At 37.8% G+C, this 21937-nt stretch overlaps 1 protein-coding gene across 11 annotated transcripts in view; it reads right to left on the bottom strand.

The window, feature by feature from the left end:
• LOC115066680 (homogentisate 1,2-dioxygenase) overlaps positions 1–21937 on the bottom strand; it is a 312248-nt gene that overhangs the window by 14929 nt on the left and 275382 nt on the right. The window contains exon 10 of one of the 11 annotated variants that reach the window (XM_049462658.1): positions 67–21873. The exons of the other annotated variants lie outside the window; for them this stretch is intronic. Within the exon in view, the coding sequence (XP_049318615.1) occupies positions 21827–21873 (47 nt within the window). The 3' untranslated portion in view covers positions 67–21826. Of the gene's footprint in view, positions 1–66; positions 21874–21937 lie in introns of those variants that run through there. 11 annotated transcript variants of the gene reach the window in all.

Genomic DNA, 21937 nt, shown 5'->3' on the forward strand with positions numbered 1-21937 from the left:
TTCGCGCCAAGTGTTTTTTTTTTTGTATGTATGTATGTATTTTTAGTTTCGCGATTCCACGACCGGTTTATGTGTTGTTTTTTTTTTGTTTGTTTGTTTGTTGAAACTGTTTGCGTGTTTAATTTTATAAATGCACTCCTTTTTTTGTTTCTGTCACCTTTTTTCTCCACTCTCTTCACATTTTTTTTTTTTTTTTTGTTTACCTCACGGACATAAGTGTATATATTTATTGTTTTTTTTTGGTTTGTTTGTGTGGGTCACTGCTTCTTCTTTTGTTTTTTTTTTTTGTTTTGTGTCACTGCACTATGTTCACGCACTTTCTTTTGACTTGTTGTTATGCATATATTCTAATATGATATTGTTTTTGTGTTTATAAAAAATCCGAAGGTGCCTTTCAGTAAGGCTCGAAGGACCATGAATAAAAAGATACAAAATTTATATAGCATACAAGCTCTTTAATAAAAATAAATTTTGTTTTTATTTTGACAATATAAAGCACGAACTTATAAATTGTAATATCAAAAATTCTATTACTTTTAATTGTAATAAAACTAAAGGTTAACAAGTGAGGCGGCGAGAATCCAATGCCGAAGATTATTTGATTTTGTTGGCGATCAAGTTTCCGCGCATCGAAGTCAAAAATGTAGAATTGCGGTAGAAGAGCGTAGATGTCGACCCGGCGCAGTGTTTAAGCGAATGTTGATGGTCGAATTATGAGAGTCGAATTGTGTCCGCTTTCCCTTTTTTTCTATCCCTTTTGATGAGTGGGTTGATGTACAGCTGTAGTGAGATGTGTCGGTGTTCTGTTGTGGTGTCATCAGCTGTGGTGAATTGCGTCGTCGTATTAGGGTGCGCCAATTTTTTCGGGTAAAGTAGGCGGATGCTTAACTCATTTAAACAACATACAAAGCGATTTTTTGTTAAAAGACGTGCAAAGTGATTTTTTACTAAAAAACATCCAAAGTGCATTTTTTACAAAATAAATTCATGTGGTTTTTACTGAAGTAATCTAAAGTGTTTATCTAAGAGAAAACTGAAGTTTTAAATTGAAACAAATCAAGCAAGTGTCGTGGAAGCAGAACAAGTGAGTAAACCCTTACTTTCTCGGGATACTTTTTGAGCACACCTCGTATTCTTCAGGTGAACCATCACATTTAAAGCACATCAAGCACATACTAATGTGCCCAAAAATTAAGGTGACATTGCATTTATTTTGAAAATTCTTTATTTATTCTTCCAAATCAATTTCATCCCCTTCAAAGTAATCCCCTCCCGATCCAATGCACTTATGGCAACGGATTTTCCAATCTCCGAAACACTGGTTGTAGTCACTTTCCTGCATGGCCTTCAGTTCCGTCTTCCCTGCGGCTTGAATCTCCTCTATCGTATAAAAACGGTGTCCCCGGATCGGTCTTTTGAGCTTGGTGAACAGCCAGAAGTTGCACGGCGCCAGATCAGATGAATACGGTAGTTGCGGAACGATATGGGGTGAGTTTTTGGCGAAATGATCACGAATTACGAGGGCAGTATGGGATGGTGCATTATCGTGGTGTAAAAACCAAGAATTGTCTTTCCACAATTCCGGCCTTTTTAGGCGGATAGCGTTACGCAAACGACGCATAACGTTCAAATAATATTCCTTGTTGACTGTTTGACCGGTTGGAAGGAATTTATAATGCACAACACCACGATAATCGAAGAAAACAGTCAACATGACCTTGATTTTTGAACGACTTTGGCGCGATTTTTTTTTCGGCTCTCTTTTGGCACGATATTCGCTCGATTGATCGGTTGTTTCGGGGTTGTAAGCATAGATCCAAGTCTCGTCGCCAGTTATAATGCATTTCATGACACCCTGGTAGTCGAAAAACATCGTTTCACACACTTCAACGCGACGCCTTTTTTCCAAAAAATTCAATGTTTTCGGTACCAGTCGAGATTTGACGCGCTTGAGGCCCAAAACATCCTTCAAAATGGTATTGGCTGAGCCTTTCGATATGTCAACTTCATCAGCAAGGTCTCTAATTGGTAATCGACGGTTTTCCAACACCAAATCTTTGATTTGTTGAACGTGAGATTCGTCGGTTGAGGTTGATGGTCGCCCTGGACGCTCTTCGTCTTCGACACGTTCACGGCCGCCTTGGAACTCACTGTACCACTTGTAAACATTTTTTTTAGACATAACTTCATCACCAAAGGCTTTCTGTACCATCCTCAACGTATGCGCAGCAGAAAAATCATTCCGTAAACAAAATTTAATGCAGATTCTTTGCTCAGCAAATTTCGACATCGCAAAAAACGAAAAACTCACTTTTAGCAGCTCAGAAAACGACACGTATCTCAAGCACTAATGAATATTTTGACATGAAATTTGACATAAATGTCACTGACAGCATTACCAACCTAAAAAAAAATAATTCTCCAAATCCTTCGACGCGCGCAGTTTAAATTCAAATGTCACCTTATTTTGGGCACAGTAGTACTTCAAACTCTTGAGAACGCAGAAATGAGACTCTCGCCTGAAAAATCGAACTTTTTCAAAACTTAAGTGGAGTTTCTAGGGTTTCTCTGAGCCCGGGTATTAGCCCGGGTATTAGAATTTGCCCAGATAAAATTCGAGATATTTTTAATTACGAATCTCCGCAAACTCTTTGAGCATTACGATCATTTCTAGGACTACCAGGATTATAGGCGTTCATAAAAGACTATGCTGCCATAGTCAATCCTTTGACAGCTTACCTTCGCGGAGAAACGGACAAATTTGTTCATGTTATTCAAGAAATGTGAAAGTTGAATTTAGGTTTTGAACGAATAAAACAAATATTAGCTTCAGAGGATGTTTCAGTTCAATACACAAATTATGATGAACCCTTCAAGCTTACAACAGATGCCTCTTCTACTGCTTTAGGTGCAGTTTTGTCTCAAAAAGGTCGTCCAATTATCAAGATTTCACAAACACTCTCAGCTACCGCACAAAATTATGTTACGAACGAACGATAGCTACTTTCGATTGTATGGGCATGGAAGAGGCTTTGCCATTATTTGTATATAGTAGTGTTGTTGATATCATTGAGTGCGGTCAAAATCCAAGTGTGCTCCGCAATTGCGACAATTTGCAGATAAACTAGTCTGTGGTAATTCGTTGGTGTGTGCGCCGTGGGAAGCATTGATGTTGTCAACACGTTCCATATCGATTATTGGTAAAACTCATTCGAATCAAATTACATTTTCAATCGAAGTTTGTTTTTTTTTAAACAATAACAAATTATATAAACACTCAACTAATTAATTTTCGCTGTGAAAATAGTGTACATCAGCTGTTTCTTTTACACGTTATTTCTGCATATAATAAATCAGCTGTTCTGTTCTAACTATTTCCAATTGCTATCAGCGCTGCCATACTGGTCAAATAAAAACAAACTTCTGGTTTAAACTGCATTATCGACCAAACGACAGGTTTCTAATACTCAGTAGAGAAATCATTAGAAAATAAAAATGGCTGAACCTCTTCATGAGGTGACGCCGAGAAACAGTCTCAGCTCATTTAGAGTAAATAAAATAATAGAATTAGAAAAAACTAATTCACTTATAAATGAGAGGCTAAGAAATTTGGAAGCGATGTGCAATCAGTTACATAAAGATAACATAGAATTAAAAAGAGAAAACGAACAACTAAAATCTAGTAAAGGCAAGCATGTGAGTGTTGAAGCAAAACCTTCTAGTATGAATGTAGATCAAATATAAGAAACCGATGAAAATGAGCTAGCTAAAGAAACTGAGTGAATACTCAAAAAGAAGCGCTCTTCAAAAAAAACGCAAAGCTGATACTTCTCCAACAATTGTCAGCCCTTCGAAAAATAAAAACAAAGAGCAGGCGGCCAACAATGATACTAAAACCCACCGCCCACCTCCTATTATAATTAACAACGTAAAGGATTTTAATAAATTACGTTGCAATGTTACAGATCTAATAAATAACAACTTTTTAATAAAGCTTTTGAGCAACGGCGCCTACAAACTTAATGTCTCTGCTCAAACAGATATCGCACAATAACAAAATATTTATCTAATGAAAATACACTTTGGTTTAGCTGCGAGAGTAAACATAATAGACCAATAAAGGTAATGATAATAAATTTACACCACTCATGCAATACACAATCCATTCTAATGATCTAAAATCTCAATGTTTTAAGGTCATATATGCAATTAATAACCTTAAAGGGTAGACTGAAGAACCGCCGCTGGAGGATGGAGTCATGTGTAGAAGTTCACGCAAGTGATGAAAGTTCTCTGATCGCCATTCACTTGGGAGTGGCCAGAAACGATTTTTTACATATGACTCAAGTAGCTCACGACTTCCGGTCTTTGACCAAGTATTCTCTGGGTAGCCTAAGAACATCCGTTTGAAGGCGAGCTAAAGTGAGAATGCGAAACATCCCCTGCATAGGGTTGTGCGCTGGGTTTGGGACCCGGCACGTAAAAAAACACTCCCAATGAAAAATCAACAACACCCTCGGATGAGAGACCCCGGGTCGGCTTTAGTATACGATCCCACGATTTCAGGGTTAAAAGTGGTATGGTTGGATAGAGCTGATGCTCCAGATTAAGAAAATATGCCGCCGCAAACTTATAGATTTCGAGATATTTGCATTTAAAGTTGAAAATTTTGCAAATTTTATCTTGCAATTTCTCGATTGCTAGTAATTATTTAATTCATATTATGCACTTTTTATGTACTTACACTTCACTACATTGTTTCTACATATTTTTTTTTTCCAGTAATTATTTAGTTATTTGCTTAAAATAAGCATTTTATATTTTACACAATTTTCATTTCATGCACAATAACAAAAGTATTCCGTGTTGACAGATAATAAGTGTTGCCACAATTACACATTTATCAAACGAATAAAAATGAATAAAAAATAGGACTATACCCCAAATACATAAATTATTGCCCTTTTTCTTGATATATCAAGATTTTTGATACACCCCGGTGTTGGATCGGCCAGGGTTATTTTTTTGAAGCGCGGCCGAAGGCCGCCAATAAAGCCTTAAAACTTTTCTTATTACAATGGAAAATTTATTTCAGATAGTATTTGTTTTCTGCGTTTGAGTTTTTATATCCATTCTTATTCGTTTGATATATGTGTAATTATGGCAACACTTAATATCTGTAAACACGGAATACTTTTGTTATTGTGCATGGAATGAAAATTGTGCAAAATATAAAATGCTTATTTTAAGCAAATAACTAAATAATTACTAAAAAATTAAATATGTAGAAATAATGTAATGAAGTATAAGTGCATAAAAAGGGCATAATATGAATTAAATAATTACTAGCAATCGAGAAATTGCAACATAAAATTTGCAAAATTTTCAAGTTTAAATGCAAATATAAACTATAAGTTTGTGGCGGCAACAATTATATATTTTCTTAATCTGGAACATCAGCCCTATCCAACCATACCACTTTTAACCCTGAAATCGTGGGATCGTATACTAAAGTTTCCCCGAGACCCCCCTTTTGCTGCCAACCCTGGCAAACGAATTAAGGACTATGATTTCAGGGCATGCACCTGGAATGTCCGGTCCCTTAATTGGGAAGGTGCCGCTGCCCAGCTGGTTGATGTTCTCGTGAAAAAAAGGCTGACATCACCGCCGTCCAAGAAATGCGGACATATAAAGGAGCGCAAGTTTGGTGTGGGATTTATGATGGGAGAGAGACTCCGTCGCCGAGTACTATCATTCACTCCGGTGAATAAACGTCTAGCCACAATCCGCATCAAAGCGAGGTTCTTCAACATATCGCTGATTTGAGCACACGCCCCGACGGAAGAGAAGGACGATGTGACCAAAGATGGCCTTTATGACCGCTTGGAGCTCGCATATGAGAACTGCCCCCGCCACGATGTCAAAATCGTGCTTGGCGACTTTAACGCAAAGAAGGTATCTTTGGCACTACGGTCGGTAAATTCAGCCTCCACGAGGAAACATCCCCAAATGGGTTGAGGCTGATCGACTTCGCCGGCGCCTGAAATATGGTTATCTGTAGTACTAGATTCCAGCAAAAAAAGATTCATCAAGCTACCTGGCTGTATCCGAATCGAAAAACCACCAACCAGATCGATCATGTTGTGATAGATGGAAGACTCGTCTCCAGTGTTTTAGATGTGCGTGCGCTCCAAGGTCCTAACATCGACTCGGACCACTATCTTGTTGCAGCCAAGACTTGCACCCGCCTCTGTGCAGCAAAAAACGCACGCCAACAAACACAAGGACGTCGAGAAGCTGCAATCACAACAGACAGCTGAACGATTTTCTACTCGGCTTGCACTCCTACCCTCTGAGAGTACTCGTCAACAACTCGGTATAAGGGAACTGTGGGTGGCATTTCAAACTCCTTACGTACAGCTGCAACCGAAACCATTGGTTTTCGGAAAAGCAAAAGAACACCTGGTACAACGAGGAGTGGCGTGTCGTAGCAGAAAACAGGCTGCCTACCTCGCAACGTTACGATCGCCCACAACACGTGTGGAATGGGATAAATACCAATCGTTGAAGAGGGAAGCAAGACGAATTTGCAAACAGAAAAAGAAAGAGGCCGAAATCCATGAGTACGAAGAGCTTGATAAGCTGGCCGACAAGGGTAATGCTCGAAAATTCTACGAAAAAATGCGACGGCTTACAGAAGGTTTCAAGACCGAAGCATACTCTTGTAGAACCCCCAGGGTGATCTAGTCACCGATGCCCAGAGCATATTTAAATTATGGAGGGAACACTTCTCCAGCCTGCTGAATGGCACTGAACACACAACGCCAGGAGAGGACGAACCCGATTCCCCACTCGATGACGATGGAGCAGACGTTCCATTGCCCGACCCAGAAGAAGTTAGAATAGCAATTGCCCGCTTGAAGAACAACAAAGCGGCAGGGGCCGACGGGTTGCCGGCCGAGCTATTCAAACACGGCGGCGAAGAACTGATAAGGAGCATGCATCAGCTTCTTTGCAAAATATGTTCGGACGAAAGTATGCCCAACGATTGGAATTTAAGTGTGCTATGCCCAATCCATAAAAAAAGAGACCCCACAATCTGCGCCAACTACCGAGGGATTAGCCTCCTCAACATCGCCTATAAGGTTCTATCGAGCGTATTGTGTGAAAGACTAAGGCCCACTGTCAACAAACTGATTTGACCTTATCAGTGTGGCTTTAGACCTGGCAAATCAACAACCGACCAGATATTTACCATGCGCCAAATCTTGGAAAAGACCCGTGAAAGGAGAATCGAGCAGATACAATCTTTTATAAGAGTGTACAGCTGCCTTTGTATGCCGATGATATTGATATCATCGGTCTCAACACCCGCGGCGTTAGTTCTGCTTTCTCCAGACTGAACAAGGAAGCAACGCAAATGGGTCTGGCAGTGAACGAGGGCAAGACGAAATATCTCCTGTCATTGAACAAACAGTCGTCGCACTCCCGACTTGGCTCCCACGTCACTCTTGACAGTCATAACTTTGAAGTTGTAGATAATTTCGTCTATTTAGGAACCAGCATTAACACTTCGGACTGAGTAGGCAATTGAAAAGTAAAGTCCTCTCTCGACGAACAAAAACCAAACTCTATAAGTCACTCATAATACCCGTCCTGCTATATGGTGCAGAGGCTTGGACGATGACAACAACCGATGAGTCGACGTTGCGAGTTTTCGAGGGAAAAGTTCTGCGAAAGATTTATGGTCCTTTGCGCGTTGGCCACGGCGAATATCGTATTCGATGGAACGAAGAGCTGTATGAGATATACGACGACATTGACATAGTTCAGTGAATTAAAAGACAGCGGCTACGCTGGCTAGGTCATGTTGTCCGAATGGACGAAAACCCTTCAGCTCTGAAAGTATTCGACGCAGTACCCGCCGGGGGAAGCAGAGGAAGAGGAAGACCTCCACTCCGTTGGAAGGACCAAGTGGAGAAGGACCTGGCTTCGCTTAGAATATCCATTTGGCGCCACGTAGCGAAAAGAAGAAACGACTGGCGCGCTGTTGTTAACTCGGCTATAATCGCGTAATCGGTGTCTACGCCAGTTAAGAAGAAGAAAGAACCGCTAGATATGTTTTTAGTAGTATTTGATGCCACCGAAGACATTAAGAAAATTCACCAGATCAAAACCATTCTTAGTACCGTTGTCAAACTTGAGCCTATTAAAGCATCTAAATTAATTCCGCAGTGCAAAAACTGTCAAGCTTTTGGACATACTAAAAACTTCTGAGGTAAGCCATCGAGGTGTGTGAAATGTGGAGGCAAACATCCTACTATTGAGTTTCGAAAAGCCGAAAAAGACCCTGCTAAATTTTGCAACTGCGGCGATTCTCGTCCTGCAATCTACCATGATTGTGTCGTCGCAACAGAACTGCAAAATTTAAGTGATAAAAAGAATGGTAATTCAGTTGAGGAGAATGCCAATGCTCCGACGAATAACCACGCAGGAGAAGTAAAATCCCTTCCTTCCGGTTCTAAAGTTCCATTTGCGCAAATAGCTAAACAAGGCCATACAAATACAATGCCAAAAAGTAGTCCGTTATCCCAAATCTTAGATATAAGATATATTAGATTAGAATAAGCAAGAGAAACTATTTAAGTCCTTTAATCAGCGGCTCAACGTTCTTGAGTACCATCTACAATTTATTGATGAACAGTAACTCTTTGAGAATAATGCTATGGAACGCTAATGGCCTTTCCAAAAATAAGAATGAATTAGAAGTTATTCTACACCACAGAAATATTGATATGTATATGTCTATTATCTGAACCGCATTTTACGAACCAATCATTTTTAAAATTTAAAAATTATGAATTACACCACACACCACACCCGGCAAGCTCAGCACGAGGAGGGAGCGGTATAATTATCAAAAGCAATATTGAACATTGCAAGGAAGATCCAATTAAGATGGAAGAAATTCAAGCTATAACAATTTCAGTTAAATTGCACAATCACCCATTGTATCTTATTGCTCTGTATAGCCCACCTAGACATAATATAAATATAGAAACGTACATATATGAAGTTATTAAAAAATATGACGGAAGGTATATCATTGGTGGCGACTATAACGCAAAACACACTCATCGTTTAACTACAACCAAAGGTCGAGAACTTCTCAAAGCAATACAAGCAGTTGGATGCAATTTTGTTTCTACAGGAAGACCCACTTATTGGCCTACAGATAGTTAGAAATCACCAGACCTTCTGGACTTCTTTATAATCAATAAAATACCAAAACTCAATATATATATAAAAGATTGCTCAGACCTAAGCTCTGACCATTCTCCAGTGGTACTAACTCTGTATGAAAAGCCAATTATTTCGGCCACCAAGCCAACGTTATGCAATAAACACACTAATTGGAATAAATTTAAATATATATTGAATAAAGTCGACCCAAAGCTTAAGCACGTATCGACTGGTATTGAGTTGGACTGTGAGGTTGAAGATTTCACAAAAATAATTCAAAATGCTGCGTGGAAGAGTACACCAAATACCCGCGTGAATCTAAGGGGTACCAAATACCCAAAACACGTCTTAGAAAGTATCCATAAAAAGCGCAAGCTTCGACGGAGATGGCAGCAAACTAGGTCCTCTGCTTTCAAAACTGAGCTTAACAAATGTACAGTGAAACTAAGAGCACAAATTAAAGAGTTTAAAAATTTTTCATTCAAAACTTATCTGGCTAAACTCACAGCTGATAAATCCACCGACTAATCACTTTGGAAAGCTGCAAGAAATATTAATAAACAAATAAAACATGTAGTACCATTAAAACTAAAAACTAAACGAAACTGCATGGGCCACAATGAATTAATAGAAAGCTGCGGTATTTGCAAATCATTTGAGAAACATATTTACGCCTAACGATGGGTATGAGATAAACTGTGAAAATAGTTGGATGGATCCACACATCAGCATTTCTCATGTTACTATTAAAGAAATTAAACATCATATCGGGAATACAAGACTCAAAAAAGCACCTGGATACTATTTAATAACTGGAGAAATATTACGCAATTTACCAAAGAATTGTATAAAAAAACTTGTAAACATTATAAACAGTGCTTTATGCCTAAGACACGTGCCATCGCTTTGGGAAGCATCTGAAGTCATAATGATACCCAAGCCGGGTAAGCCAGTACACGCTGTTACATCGTATAGGCCAATTTCGCTACTGCCAGCCTTATCTAAAATCTTTGAGAATGTACTCATAAATAGGCTCAAACCAATAATCGCTCATAAAAACCTAATAACAATACACCAATTTGGGTTCGGTGACCACCATTCAACAATTGACCAGGCACACCGAATCGTTAATTTCGTTGAAAATATAATCGATAAAAAGAATGTTTGTACGGCCTTTTTGGACGTGTCTCAAGCTTTTGACGCACGGGTCTACTTTTCAAATTGAAATACATGCTACCCAAACAATTTTGTGAAATAATTGCTTCGTACTTAAATGATAGATACTTCCGTATTAAACAAGAGGATGCATATTCAAACTTGCAACCGATAGAAGCCGGTATTCCCCAGGGAAGCGTGTTGGAGCCAATGCTTTACTTGCTTTTTACCAGTGACCTCCCGTCTGATTCTGGTTATATGACATCGACATTTGCGGATGACACAGCTTTGTTAGCAGCGGGAGAGTCAACTTCAGTATCTAGTCGACGAGTGCAGACAGCAGTCAACGCAATTACTAAGTGGGCATCTAAGTGGCGTATCAAATTAAACGACACCAAATCATTTCATGTCGACTTTACCTTGAAAAAGCCGGCATATTGTCCAATTTATGTAAATAACATTCCTATACCACACTATAAAAGTGCTAAGTACCTAGGAAAGAGCATGCAAAAAAAAAATCGATATGAAATTTAGCAAACTTTACCACCTAGTTGGCAGGAAATCCAAGCTATCGAACAAACTGTTATTATATAATCAAGTCTTAAAGCCAGTTTGGGCCTACGGAGCCCAACTATGGGGTTGCTCAAGTCAAAGCTGTATTGCCAGCATTCAGCGCTTTCAAAGTAAGGTATTAAGGACTTTAGTTAATGCTCCCTGGTACATTAGATCTGCTGACCGGCACCGTGATCTAGGCGCCAGATTTATCGAAACTGCTGGGCGAGAAATCCGGTTGAAACGCAAAAAGACTTCCGACCTAGTAAGACAACAGTAGCAGCAAATGTATTTCTTAACATTTAGCTTTTAAGCATCTCTCTTAATTAATTAGACTAGAATTTTTGTTAGTATTTTACTTTTATATACTAGGTAAAATGTAAAATAAAGAAAAAAATTTGTATAGAATGAAAAATATAAACATTTTTACCCACCATCAGCCGCTCATATTCGCAATGTCTGAAAAAACCCCAAATGCAAAAATGAAAAGATGGCAAGCGTTCATTGAAAAACTTGCACCAAGTAAGGGGTCAGTAGGGTAATCTGGCCTGTTTTTTGACATTTTTTTCATAGAAATTTTTATTTTATAATAGAAATTTTTTCACATATCATGAGGTATATGTGGGGTGTATGAATAAAACTTTTCGGAATTTTTTGATGACATCTGTCGGAGAAATAGCTGAGTAAATGAGATGCGTTTTTTCACTGGCGGACATGATTTCTCATGTTTGGATCATCTGTAACACAAAAACGTGAGTGGTTATCGTCCCTATTAGAATTATGAAAAAATGTTGATAAATAATAAAGTTATTAACGTTTTTTTTTTAATTTCCACCATGATACATAAATTTTGTCATAACATTGTCAATAAATTGTAAAAAATATATGTAGGGATGATAGCCAGGAGTTTTGTGAACATTTAAAACAAAAAAATAAGCAAATCGGTTTAAAAAAGTGTGTTTTGAGAAATACGTATTTTATTGCTTAAGGTATTGGTGTGTTTTGTAGCAGGTGTGTACTCCACGCGCTCCGAACGTCGAGCGGTATTATTATTTTTGGGCCTTTTTCAAAACCTTCCAATGGTAAAATGATTTTCTACATTAATTCTAAGGGTATAAGGAAACAGAAAATGCAAAAAAAATTTGAAAAAAGATTACCCTACTGACCCCTTAAGCCGAGAAGAGACAACACAGTTGCCAATGCCGATGTCGTTGCTTTCTAGACAATTCTGCAACAATTTAAGTGAAGCTCCATCAAATGAAACTGTGCACAGCGAGGAATCCTTAACTAACCTTATCAATGATTTCTAAGTCTAATTACAAAACATAATTTTAAAAAGTTTAAACGTTACACAATCACTTTCGATACTCTTAAAAATATCAACCCTAACGCCCCCAACGGAATTTATTGCGATCTCCATACTCTAGCACAGACACAAAACAAAATAATATCAGCTTCTCCTGGCGTTAAGTTTATTCACACTTAGCTTGTCTTAATTGATTTAATTAATAATGGTGATCAAATGAAATTGATATCGATGGAACACAATCGAGCTCATCATGGCTTACACAAAAAGTTTCACCAAATTTCTCATGTATACTGCTTTCCAAATACATATAAACCAATTTTTGAAATCCAACAATTGCAAATTGCATGATATATTTGTAGAATAAATATCAAAGAAAACCTCCTGATCCTGGAATAGGTAAAACACCAATCCCAAATCTCCCAGGTGAAATTCTCCACATGGATATTCTTATAACTGGCAGGCAATTTTTTTTTATTATTTTATTAGATATTTGCAATAGTTAAACCCATTACTTCAGGAGCCCTATTAGAAGTCTTATTAGTGTTTAATAACACTAAAGTCATTGTCTCTGACAACGAAAAAGCTCTTCAATCTAATGCAATCCAAGTTATGCTTAAAGATACCTTTTCTATGGACCAGTTCTTCATTCCTAGTCTTCACAACGAAAGTAATGGCCAGGTAGAAAGGTTGCAGTCCACGATATTGGCAACCGTGCGCTGCATAAAAGAACAGTAAAAAATAGACTTTGTTATTTTATCAACTCACAAATACAATTGTAGTTTTCATTCCGTTATCAATCCTAGACCAACCGATCGATGAATCGGTCAGCTAGCATAACATAAACTGTTGCCAATGATGCGCACCTTCATGCTGGGCTCTTCATGCTGGAATGCTTGCAATGTTCATTTATTTGCATGTCAATACTCTTTATCATTCTTATCACCAATAGCGCCCGGCAACAGCATAAGTCTTTGATGAGTGATATTCGGAAGGGGATGCGTAAAACACTGTTAGTGTTACGGTACTTTTAGAAGTTACAATCGCAATTGTTCAAATATCGTTGAACATGGTTACTTATCAGCAAAGCTGAAATATTATTAAAAACAAGAACAAACGTTAACTTCGGCTGCACCGAAGCTAATAACCCTTCACAGGTATATTTCTTTTAGTAACTATGTGTCCAGTTTGTATGGAAGCTATATGCTATAGTAATCCGATCGGAAAAAATTTTTCGGAGATTATGTTATTACCTTAAGTAGTAAACTTTCGTGAAGATACTACGTCAAATGTGAAAGTTTTCCATACAAGCCCTTGATTCCGATCGTTCAGTTTGTATGGCAGCTAAATGCTATAGTGAGCCGATCTGAACAATTTCTTTCGATATTACATTATTTCTACATACAATAACTCATACCAAAATCGTGAAGATATATTGTCAAATGAGGAAGTTTCCCATCCAAGCATTTGATTCCGATCATTCAGCTTGTATGACAGCTATATGCTATAGTTAACCGATCTGAACAATTTCTTCGGTGATTACATTATTGTCATAGAAAATAATCAATACCTAATTTAGTGAATATAGTATGTCTTGTCAAATGCAAAAGTTTTCCATACCAGCGCAAGATTTCGATCATTCAGTTTGTATAGCAGCTATATGCTATAGTAAGCCGATCTGAATAATTTCTTCGTATATTACATTATTGTCTTAGAAAATAACCTGTGCCAACTTTTGTGAAGATACATTGTCAAATGTGAAAGTTTTTAATACAAAAACTTGATTTCGATCGTATATCAGCCGTTCTAACAAATGAGCAGCTTCTTGAAGAGAAAATGATGTTTACAAAATTTCAAAACGATATCTTCACAACTGAGGGACTAGTTTGTATTTATACAGACGGACGGACGCACAGACGGACAGACAGACAGACGGACATGGCTAAATCGACTCAGCTCAACATACTGATCATTTATATATATACTTTATAGGGTCCCCGACGCTTCCTTCTGGGTGTTACAAACTGCTTGACAAACTTAATTTACCCTGTTCAGGTTATAATTAGAATGAATATATTCTCACTTTGATGAGTGAAAAACTTTTCATTTCCCCCACCAGTGGTAAGGATTGACAAAATCTTTCTTGAGTTCAATGTTTGATGACACAAATCAAACTGCAATCATAAAGCTCACAGCAAGATCATCTGAAGAGCAAGATCGCGGAGCAACAACGATATTTTACTTCTTGTAAAGGGAGCCACAAATCAATTGTCGCTGCACCAACATGGAAAAGCAGCGAAATACTTGTATATGCTTGGGCTTTAGCTTAATTAGGGTAAATGTAATGTTAACGTGAAGCTATTAACATCAGAAATAAATAATTGGAAATTATTTAAATAATTATATACTTATATACTGGCCATATTAAGGTGGGCCAAAAATTAGTTTATATTTTATTTTTCGTAGTTACCATGAAAATCTCATTTAACATGACTAAAAACAAGTCCTGGTAAAATCTGAGCTCTTTATATCAATATTAAGAGGTGCCTTATCGACATTTTCGATTTCCCATATAAATTACATTACATTACGAGAAAACTCGATTCTCGAGTAGTATCGGAATCGAGTTTACCATCCCTACTGGCCGCCATCGCGTGCACATTAAAATCTCCGCACAATAACCACCACAAAAAAAAATGATTTTTTTTCCATGTAATTTATATGGGAAATCGAAAATGTCGATGAGGCACCTCTTAATATTGATATAAAGAGTTCAGATTTTACCAGGACTTGTTTTTAGTCATGTTGAATGAGATTTTCATGGTAACTACGAAAAATAAAATATAAACTAATTTTTGGCCCACCTTATGGCCATATTCTGCAAAACGCCCAATAATATTATAATTACTTCGTACAGAACTAATGCTTAACATACTGATCCAGCAGAAAGGAGATAATGTAATTCATTGCACAGCAAGCACAGCGGACTTTGAGTAATTTGTGGAAACCTCTTTGAATGGACCTGACACAGCAGACGAATTTGAAGGGTTAGATATAACTACTTTTCAAATGAAAAGGCAGATGCTCTACAACCTTATGTTCAGAATAAGACATATACTTATTTTAAAACAGAACTATTTATTCTTGTAATTCAAACAATAAATAACGAATTTTTATTTATAATTTAGTCTGTATTATGTTTTAATTTAAGCTCTAAGACAGCAAGTCGTTCTTTTTGTTCTTGAGCATGGGCCATCTTTTGTTTTTCTAGCTTTAACCGGGTTATTTCATTATCATTTTTTTTTTGTTCTATGCTCTGGTGCATTTCATAATAAGAATCTCTTTTTTATTGGATATTAGCAAATTCGCTTAGACTGCTTCTAACGTACGAGTACGAGTTTTAAATTTTTGTCCAAGAGATCGTTGAGAGCGAGGAGTTGATACTTTTGACTGTGAAAGTGCTGGCTCACATATTAACTCGGCTTCCATCGAGTCGATGTCTGGAGGTCGCACTGGCTCAGATGATGTAAAATGAACTACAATAGGAAGTAAAGTTAATGCTGTTGAAGACAAATCTTTAATCGTATCAATAGAGTGCATATATTACTCAAATTCAACATCCACGTTAATTGATGATGATTCAACGACGATATTTGAGTGCAGTTTATTAGAATAAAGCTCCACGAGTCGGTCATAACGTGGAGACATTTCCGGTTTCTAAAATGATACTGAATAATAATACAATATGGACTAGCTTAATTATAATTCACCTTATTACATTTTACTGTGGAACATGCGTCTCCAATATCTAGTCCTGCGCCTGTTGATTTCTTTCCGATATCGAACTATACACCTCAACATTTAAGCATTTGCCTCTAACTAAGTTTTTTCAAACATTTATTGTAAATAAATAACAATGGTTGGATGAGCAAAAAATATAATTCGATAGGCAAATAAATTAACAATAATTAATCTTATCCATACCTCAATATCAACGTTTTCCAAAAGAAAATCCATTAAAATGTTGTTTTCTTTTTCTGTCCACTTTTTCGTGTTTTTGTGACAACTCGCGACTGCGATTTAGAATAGCTTTCCCGGATTTCGGGATTAAAATGGGTATGTACGGATACATGCCGCCATATTCGCATTTAAAGTTAAAAAAATTAACTATTTAAAATGCGTGTTTCTCCGATTTATAATGCATTTTACATCTATATATTATGCTTTTATATCCACTAACACTACACTAATTCGCTTCTGATCATTTATTTTATATTAAATAGTGCAAAAATAACTTTAATTTTATATCAAACTTTATATAAGTCCATTTATTCATAAAATAAGAAAGTGGTTGTAAACAAGTAAAAAATTAGTGTTACCATATTTGGTAATGAAATAAAAATAAGAAAAAAGAAATATTATGACGTCATAACTAAATTCATTATCGTGTGATGAGTAATGTAAAATCTTTCAGAATTCTCATTATCTTGATAAATCCCAGCGTTGGATCGGGCGAAAAGGAGTTCAACGTAAAAGAACTGAGTACGCCCAGGTATTGGTCCAACTGAGGGTCATTTTTTTGAAGCGCGGCCGAAGGCCGCCAATGCTGAAAGAAATTCTATGCGGAAAACTATTGTGTTATGTCATTGGGTCAGTATTTGTTTTCTTTATTTCTTCTGGTTTAAAAAATATAATTTCTCTGATGTAACGGCAGAAAAACTCTGAAACATGAAGAGTATTTAATCACATGTTGTTAACGATGAATAATAAGTTCCTTTAATTTATATGATTTATACTGTGTATCCTGGTACACGCTGCACTATCTGGTTCAAATTTGATTTGATTTGCAAATTTTTTTTATTTTTTATTTTAAAACTATAGGCATGTTTATTTTAGAATAAACAATTGAATTTTACAAAAAAAAAATTTCAATTTGCCGTAAAAGTTCGAAAATTCCAGAAATTACCCAAAAGTTAACTTTAACCTTGAATAACTTTTAAAGGAGTGAGTTATAGAAAAACTGTCCAGACTTTGCTATAGAGCGTTCAATTCTATACAAGAATATGACTTTTTTATTCCTACAAAAGAGAAAGTTCCAGGGAAAACAAATATTCGTAGAAAGTGGCAAAATCCCATGTAATTGCAATGGGAAATGTATCGTGTTTGGGGCAAGGTTTATTATGAAAATTAAGGGCTTTTTATGGTCTGATATTTGTTTTTTAGAAGGAAAACTAAAAGTTTAGGGGGCGTCTCGTCAAAAATAATCAATTTGGTAAATAACGGACACCCTAATGTATACACATATGGAGGATGGAGTCATGTGTAAAAGATCACGCACGTGAGGAAAGTCCTCTGAACGCCATTCATCTGGGAGTGGCCAGAAACGATTCTTTTACATATGGCTCAAGCAGCTCACGACTTCCGGTCATTCACCAAGTATCCTCTGGGTAGTCTAAGAACATCCGTTTGAAGGCGAGCTAAAGTGAGAAGGCGAAACATACCCATGCAGGGTTGTGCGCTGGGTTTGGGACTTGCCACGTAAAAAAAACAACCCTATGAAAACTAACAACCTGCCTCGGATGAGAGACCCCCTTTGATGAGGACCATGGCAAACGAAATAAGGACCACGAATAGAGGGCATGCACCTGTAATGTCCGGTTCCTTAATCGGGAAGTTGCCGCTGCCCAGCTGGTTGATTTCCTCGTGAATATAAAGGCTGACATCCCCGCTGTCCAAGAAATGTGATGAACGGGACAAGGATCGAGCCAAGTAGGTCCTTGTGGCATTTACTACAGTGGCCATATAAAGGAGCGTAAGTTTGGTGTGGGATTCGTCCGGTGAAGGAACGTCTAAACATCACAACAGATAGCAGAACGATTTTCTACTCGGCTTGCACTCCTGCTCTCTGAGAGCACTAGTCAACAACTCGGTATAAGGGAACTGTGGGACGGCATTCCAAACTCCTTACGTACAGCTGCAACCGAAACTATTGCTTTTCGGAAAACGCGAAAGAAGAGGAGGTAACGAGGAGTGCCGTGTCGCAGAGGAGAGAAAACAGGCTGCCTACCTCGCAACGTAACGATCGACCACAACACGTGCGGGATGGGATAGATACCATTAGTTGAAGAGGGAAGCGAAACGCATTTGCAGACAGAAAAAGAAAGAGGCCGAAATGGGTGAGTATGAAAAGCTTGATAAGCTGGCCAACAGGGGTAATGCCCGAAACATTCTACGAAAAAATGCGGTGGCTTACAGAAGGTTTCATGACCGGTGCATCCCCTTGTAGAACCCCCAAAGGTAATCTAGTCACCGATGCCTAGAGCATACTAAAATTATGGAGAGAACACTTTTCCGGCCTGCTGAATGGCAGTGAAAGTACAACGCCAGGAGAAGGCGAACCCGATTCCCCAATTTATCACGATGGAGCAGACGTTCCATTGCCCGACCATGAAGGAGTTCGAATAATAATTACTCACCCGAAGAACAACAAAGCGGCGAGGGCCTATTGATTGTTACGTGCTATTCAAACCCGGCGGCGAAGAATTAATAAGGAACATGCATCAGCTTCTTTGAAAAATATGGTCGGACGAAAGCATGCCCAACGATTGGAATTTAAATCTGCTCTGTCCAATTCACAAAAAGGGAGACCCCACAATCTGCGCCAACTACCATGTGATAAGTCTCCTCAACATCTATCGAGCGTATTGTGTGAAAGATTAAAGCCGACCAGATATTCACGATGCGTCAAATCTTGGAAAAAACACGTGAAAAGAAAATCGACACACACCTTCTCTTCGTCGATTTCAAATTTGCTTTCGACAGCACGAAAAGAAGCTGTCGTTACGCCGCTATGTCTGAATTTGGTATCCCCACAAAACTATTACGGCTGTGTAAACTGACGTTGAGCAACACCAAAAGCTCCGTCAGGATCGGGAAGGACCTCTCCGAGCCGTTAAATACCAAACGAGATTTCAGACGAAGCGACTGCCTATCCTGCGACTTAAACGAGCAGGTACAATCTTTTATAAGAGTGTACAGCTGCTGACGTATGCCGATGATATTGATATCATGAACGATGACTATATCTGATGAGTCGACGGTATGAGTTTTCGAGAGAAAGTTTCTGCGAAATATTTATGGTCCTTTGCGCGTTGGCCGCGGCGAATATCGCATTCGATGGAACCATGAGCTGTATGAGATATACAACGACATTGACATAATTCAGCGAATTAAAAAACACCGGCTAGGTTGGCTAAGTCGTGTCGTCCGAATGTCCATGTCCACTAAGTATTTGGGTCAGATGAAAATCTAAATTCCCATGCCGTCTGTCTATCCACGAGTGGATGTCCGGTATAAGTCGATGGGTCCAGCGCCTTTTGGACGAGGAATTCCACCGCTCTTGCCACATTTTAGTACTCTTGTTTCTCTCCTCTGTCCTTGCCGATCAATGGGCGGCATGATGGCTAATACTTCAGCTGCATCGGTTGATATAGTCCGGAAAGCACTTATTACCCCAATTGCAGAAAGCCTATGCACTGCAATTATTTGTTTAGCATACGATTTTATATCCATTGCCCGTATCCATACATTGCCTTCGCTATTAGGAATCGCCGGCTGGAACGCACACAGCCTCTATTGGTCATCATTCTCAATAGGGCTTTATAAATTTTGTTTGCCTTGGCGGAAGAGTACTCCAAGTGTTCTTTAAATTTTAATTTAGAATCTAATATTTCTTAATCTTGCATTTACCAATGGTGAGCTCTATTTGTTCTTCTATCTTCCTAGTGCTTATCAGTAAAACTTCATTTTTTTCCTCCGCTAGTTTCAGACTTGTATTTAGAAGAGAACCATTGGCGTAGACTATATAAGCACTCATTACATTTATTTCTCAGGTCGGCTAATTGTTTGGTGACTGCTAACACCATGAGATCGTCCGCATAAGCTACTAGTTTCACGTCTGTTGGTTGCTGTCTTTTTAGCTCCGTCGTACATAAGGTTCCATAATAGTGGACCTAACACTGAGCCTTGGGGTACTCAACTCTTGATAGAGTAGCTCTTGGTGCCTTCATCCGTATCAAAAATCAGCATTCTGTTTTTCAAATAACTTGTTATTATGTTTATGATGTATTCAGGGATCCGTATTTCATCCAGGGCTTTTATTATGTCTGCAAATTTCGCCGAGTAGAACGCATTCTTGACATACAGGGTAATCAGCGCGCAGTACTTTTTTGTGTCACCTTTCCATCTTTTGCCACTTACTGCACATTTCGCAATATCGACAACTTCTCCTAGTGCGTCAATAGTGGATCTCTTTTTTATGAAGCCGTATTGTCTCTCTGATTATCCGCCGGCTTTTTGGATTGCTAGTTCCAAGCAGTTTCTTACAATGCTTTGGTACACTTTCCCCATCGTGTCGAACACGCAAAGAGGTCGATATGATGAAGGTTCTTCTGGTGGCTTTTTTGGCTTTAGGAGTAGAACCAGGCGCTGTATCTTCGACGGATCGAGGAATACCTCTTCCAATATACACGCATTGTACACAACAAATAAAGTGGGTCTAAGAGTTATGGCTTCTTTAAGGGCTCAATTTGGTATACCATCTATGCGTTCTTAGGTTTCTGCGACTTTTTTTTTAATTTCGACATACAAATTTTGTATGCCGATTCCCACGAGTCTATGTTCGCTTCTTCGCATAGCTTTAAGAAACAGAATCACTTACTACGGAGAATGGCTGACTTCAGGAGCAGTAGACCATGCGTTAAAATCACCCTGCTATTATTATTGGCGATTTGTTTCTGGTCTTTAGAGGCAGCTCCAGGGGAAAATCTTCAAATTCTCTAATTTTTGCGCTAGCAGCTTACAAAATATATGCCTTGTATCTTCGACCATGTAAAGCCGTTATGGGCTTCTTTGAGGCGGGATGAGAAAGCTTGTCCTTTGCAGGCCCAATTGCTGCCTTGCCACTTCTATCTTTACTACAGGAGCTTTCCGAACGCTGTCTATATGGTTCGCTTAGTAAGGCGACACCTGATAGATGCGTATGAAAATTTAAATGGTGAAATGTCAATTACAAATACATAATATTGTTGTGATATATTAACTTTTTTTAGGGTAATATGATAGTTTCCCATGTACAAACATACTCATATATGTATGAAATTATGTTATATTCTCAAGCATTAGAAATAGTTATTAAATAAATATTATTCACACATTAACTACAAATATTCTTTTGAAAATAACATAATTTATTCAGAATGTTATCAGTTTTGTATGTATTCATAAAAATATGAGCAAAAGGACAATAGCAACGCTAATGAGCATTGAAATTTTATGGTGACAGACGGCAGACTTTTGCGTTTAGACAGCTAAAGTGAAATTAGTTTATTTATAAAAAAAAAGAGAAATAAAAATGAATAAGATAAATTATTAATAGAAATTTTGACATTTTTTTGGAAGATCAATATAAATTTAACGAAAAAATTTGTTTATTATTAACTATGTTAAAAGATAATAGAGTGAAATTAAAAGCAATAATTGATTGTAATGCGGAAAGAGTGTGCGAGAAAGTTAAGAATATTGGAATGGCAAACTGTGCGTTGTTTGTTTTCTGCCATCTAAAAATATTAAAATTTGTTTTTGTTAATATACTTGCGCATAATTTAATTAGCAATATAAAAC

Source organism: Bactrocera dorsalis, chromosome 1 (genome assembly GCF_023373825.1).
Source record: "Bactrocera dorsalis isolate Fly_Bdor chromosome 1, ASM2337382v1, whole genome shotgun sequence".
NCBI classification, from domain to species: Eukaryota; Metazoa; Arthropoda; class Insecta; order Diptera; family Tephritidae; genus Bactrocera; species Bactrocera dorsalis.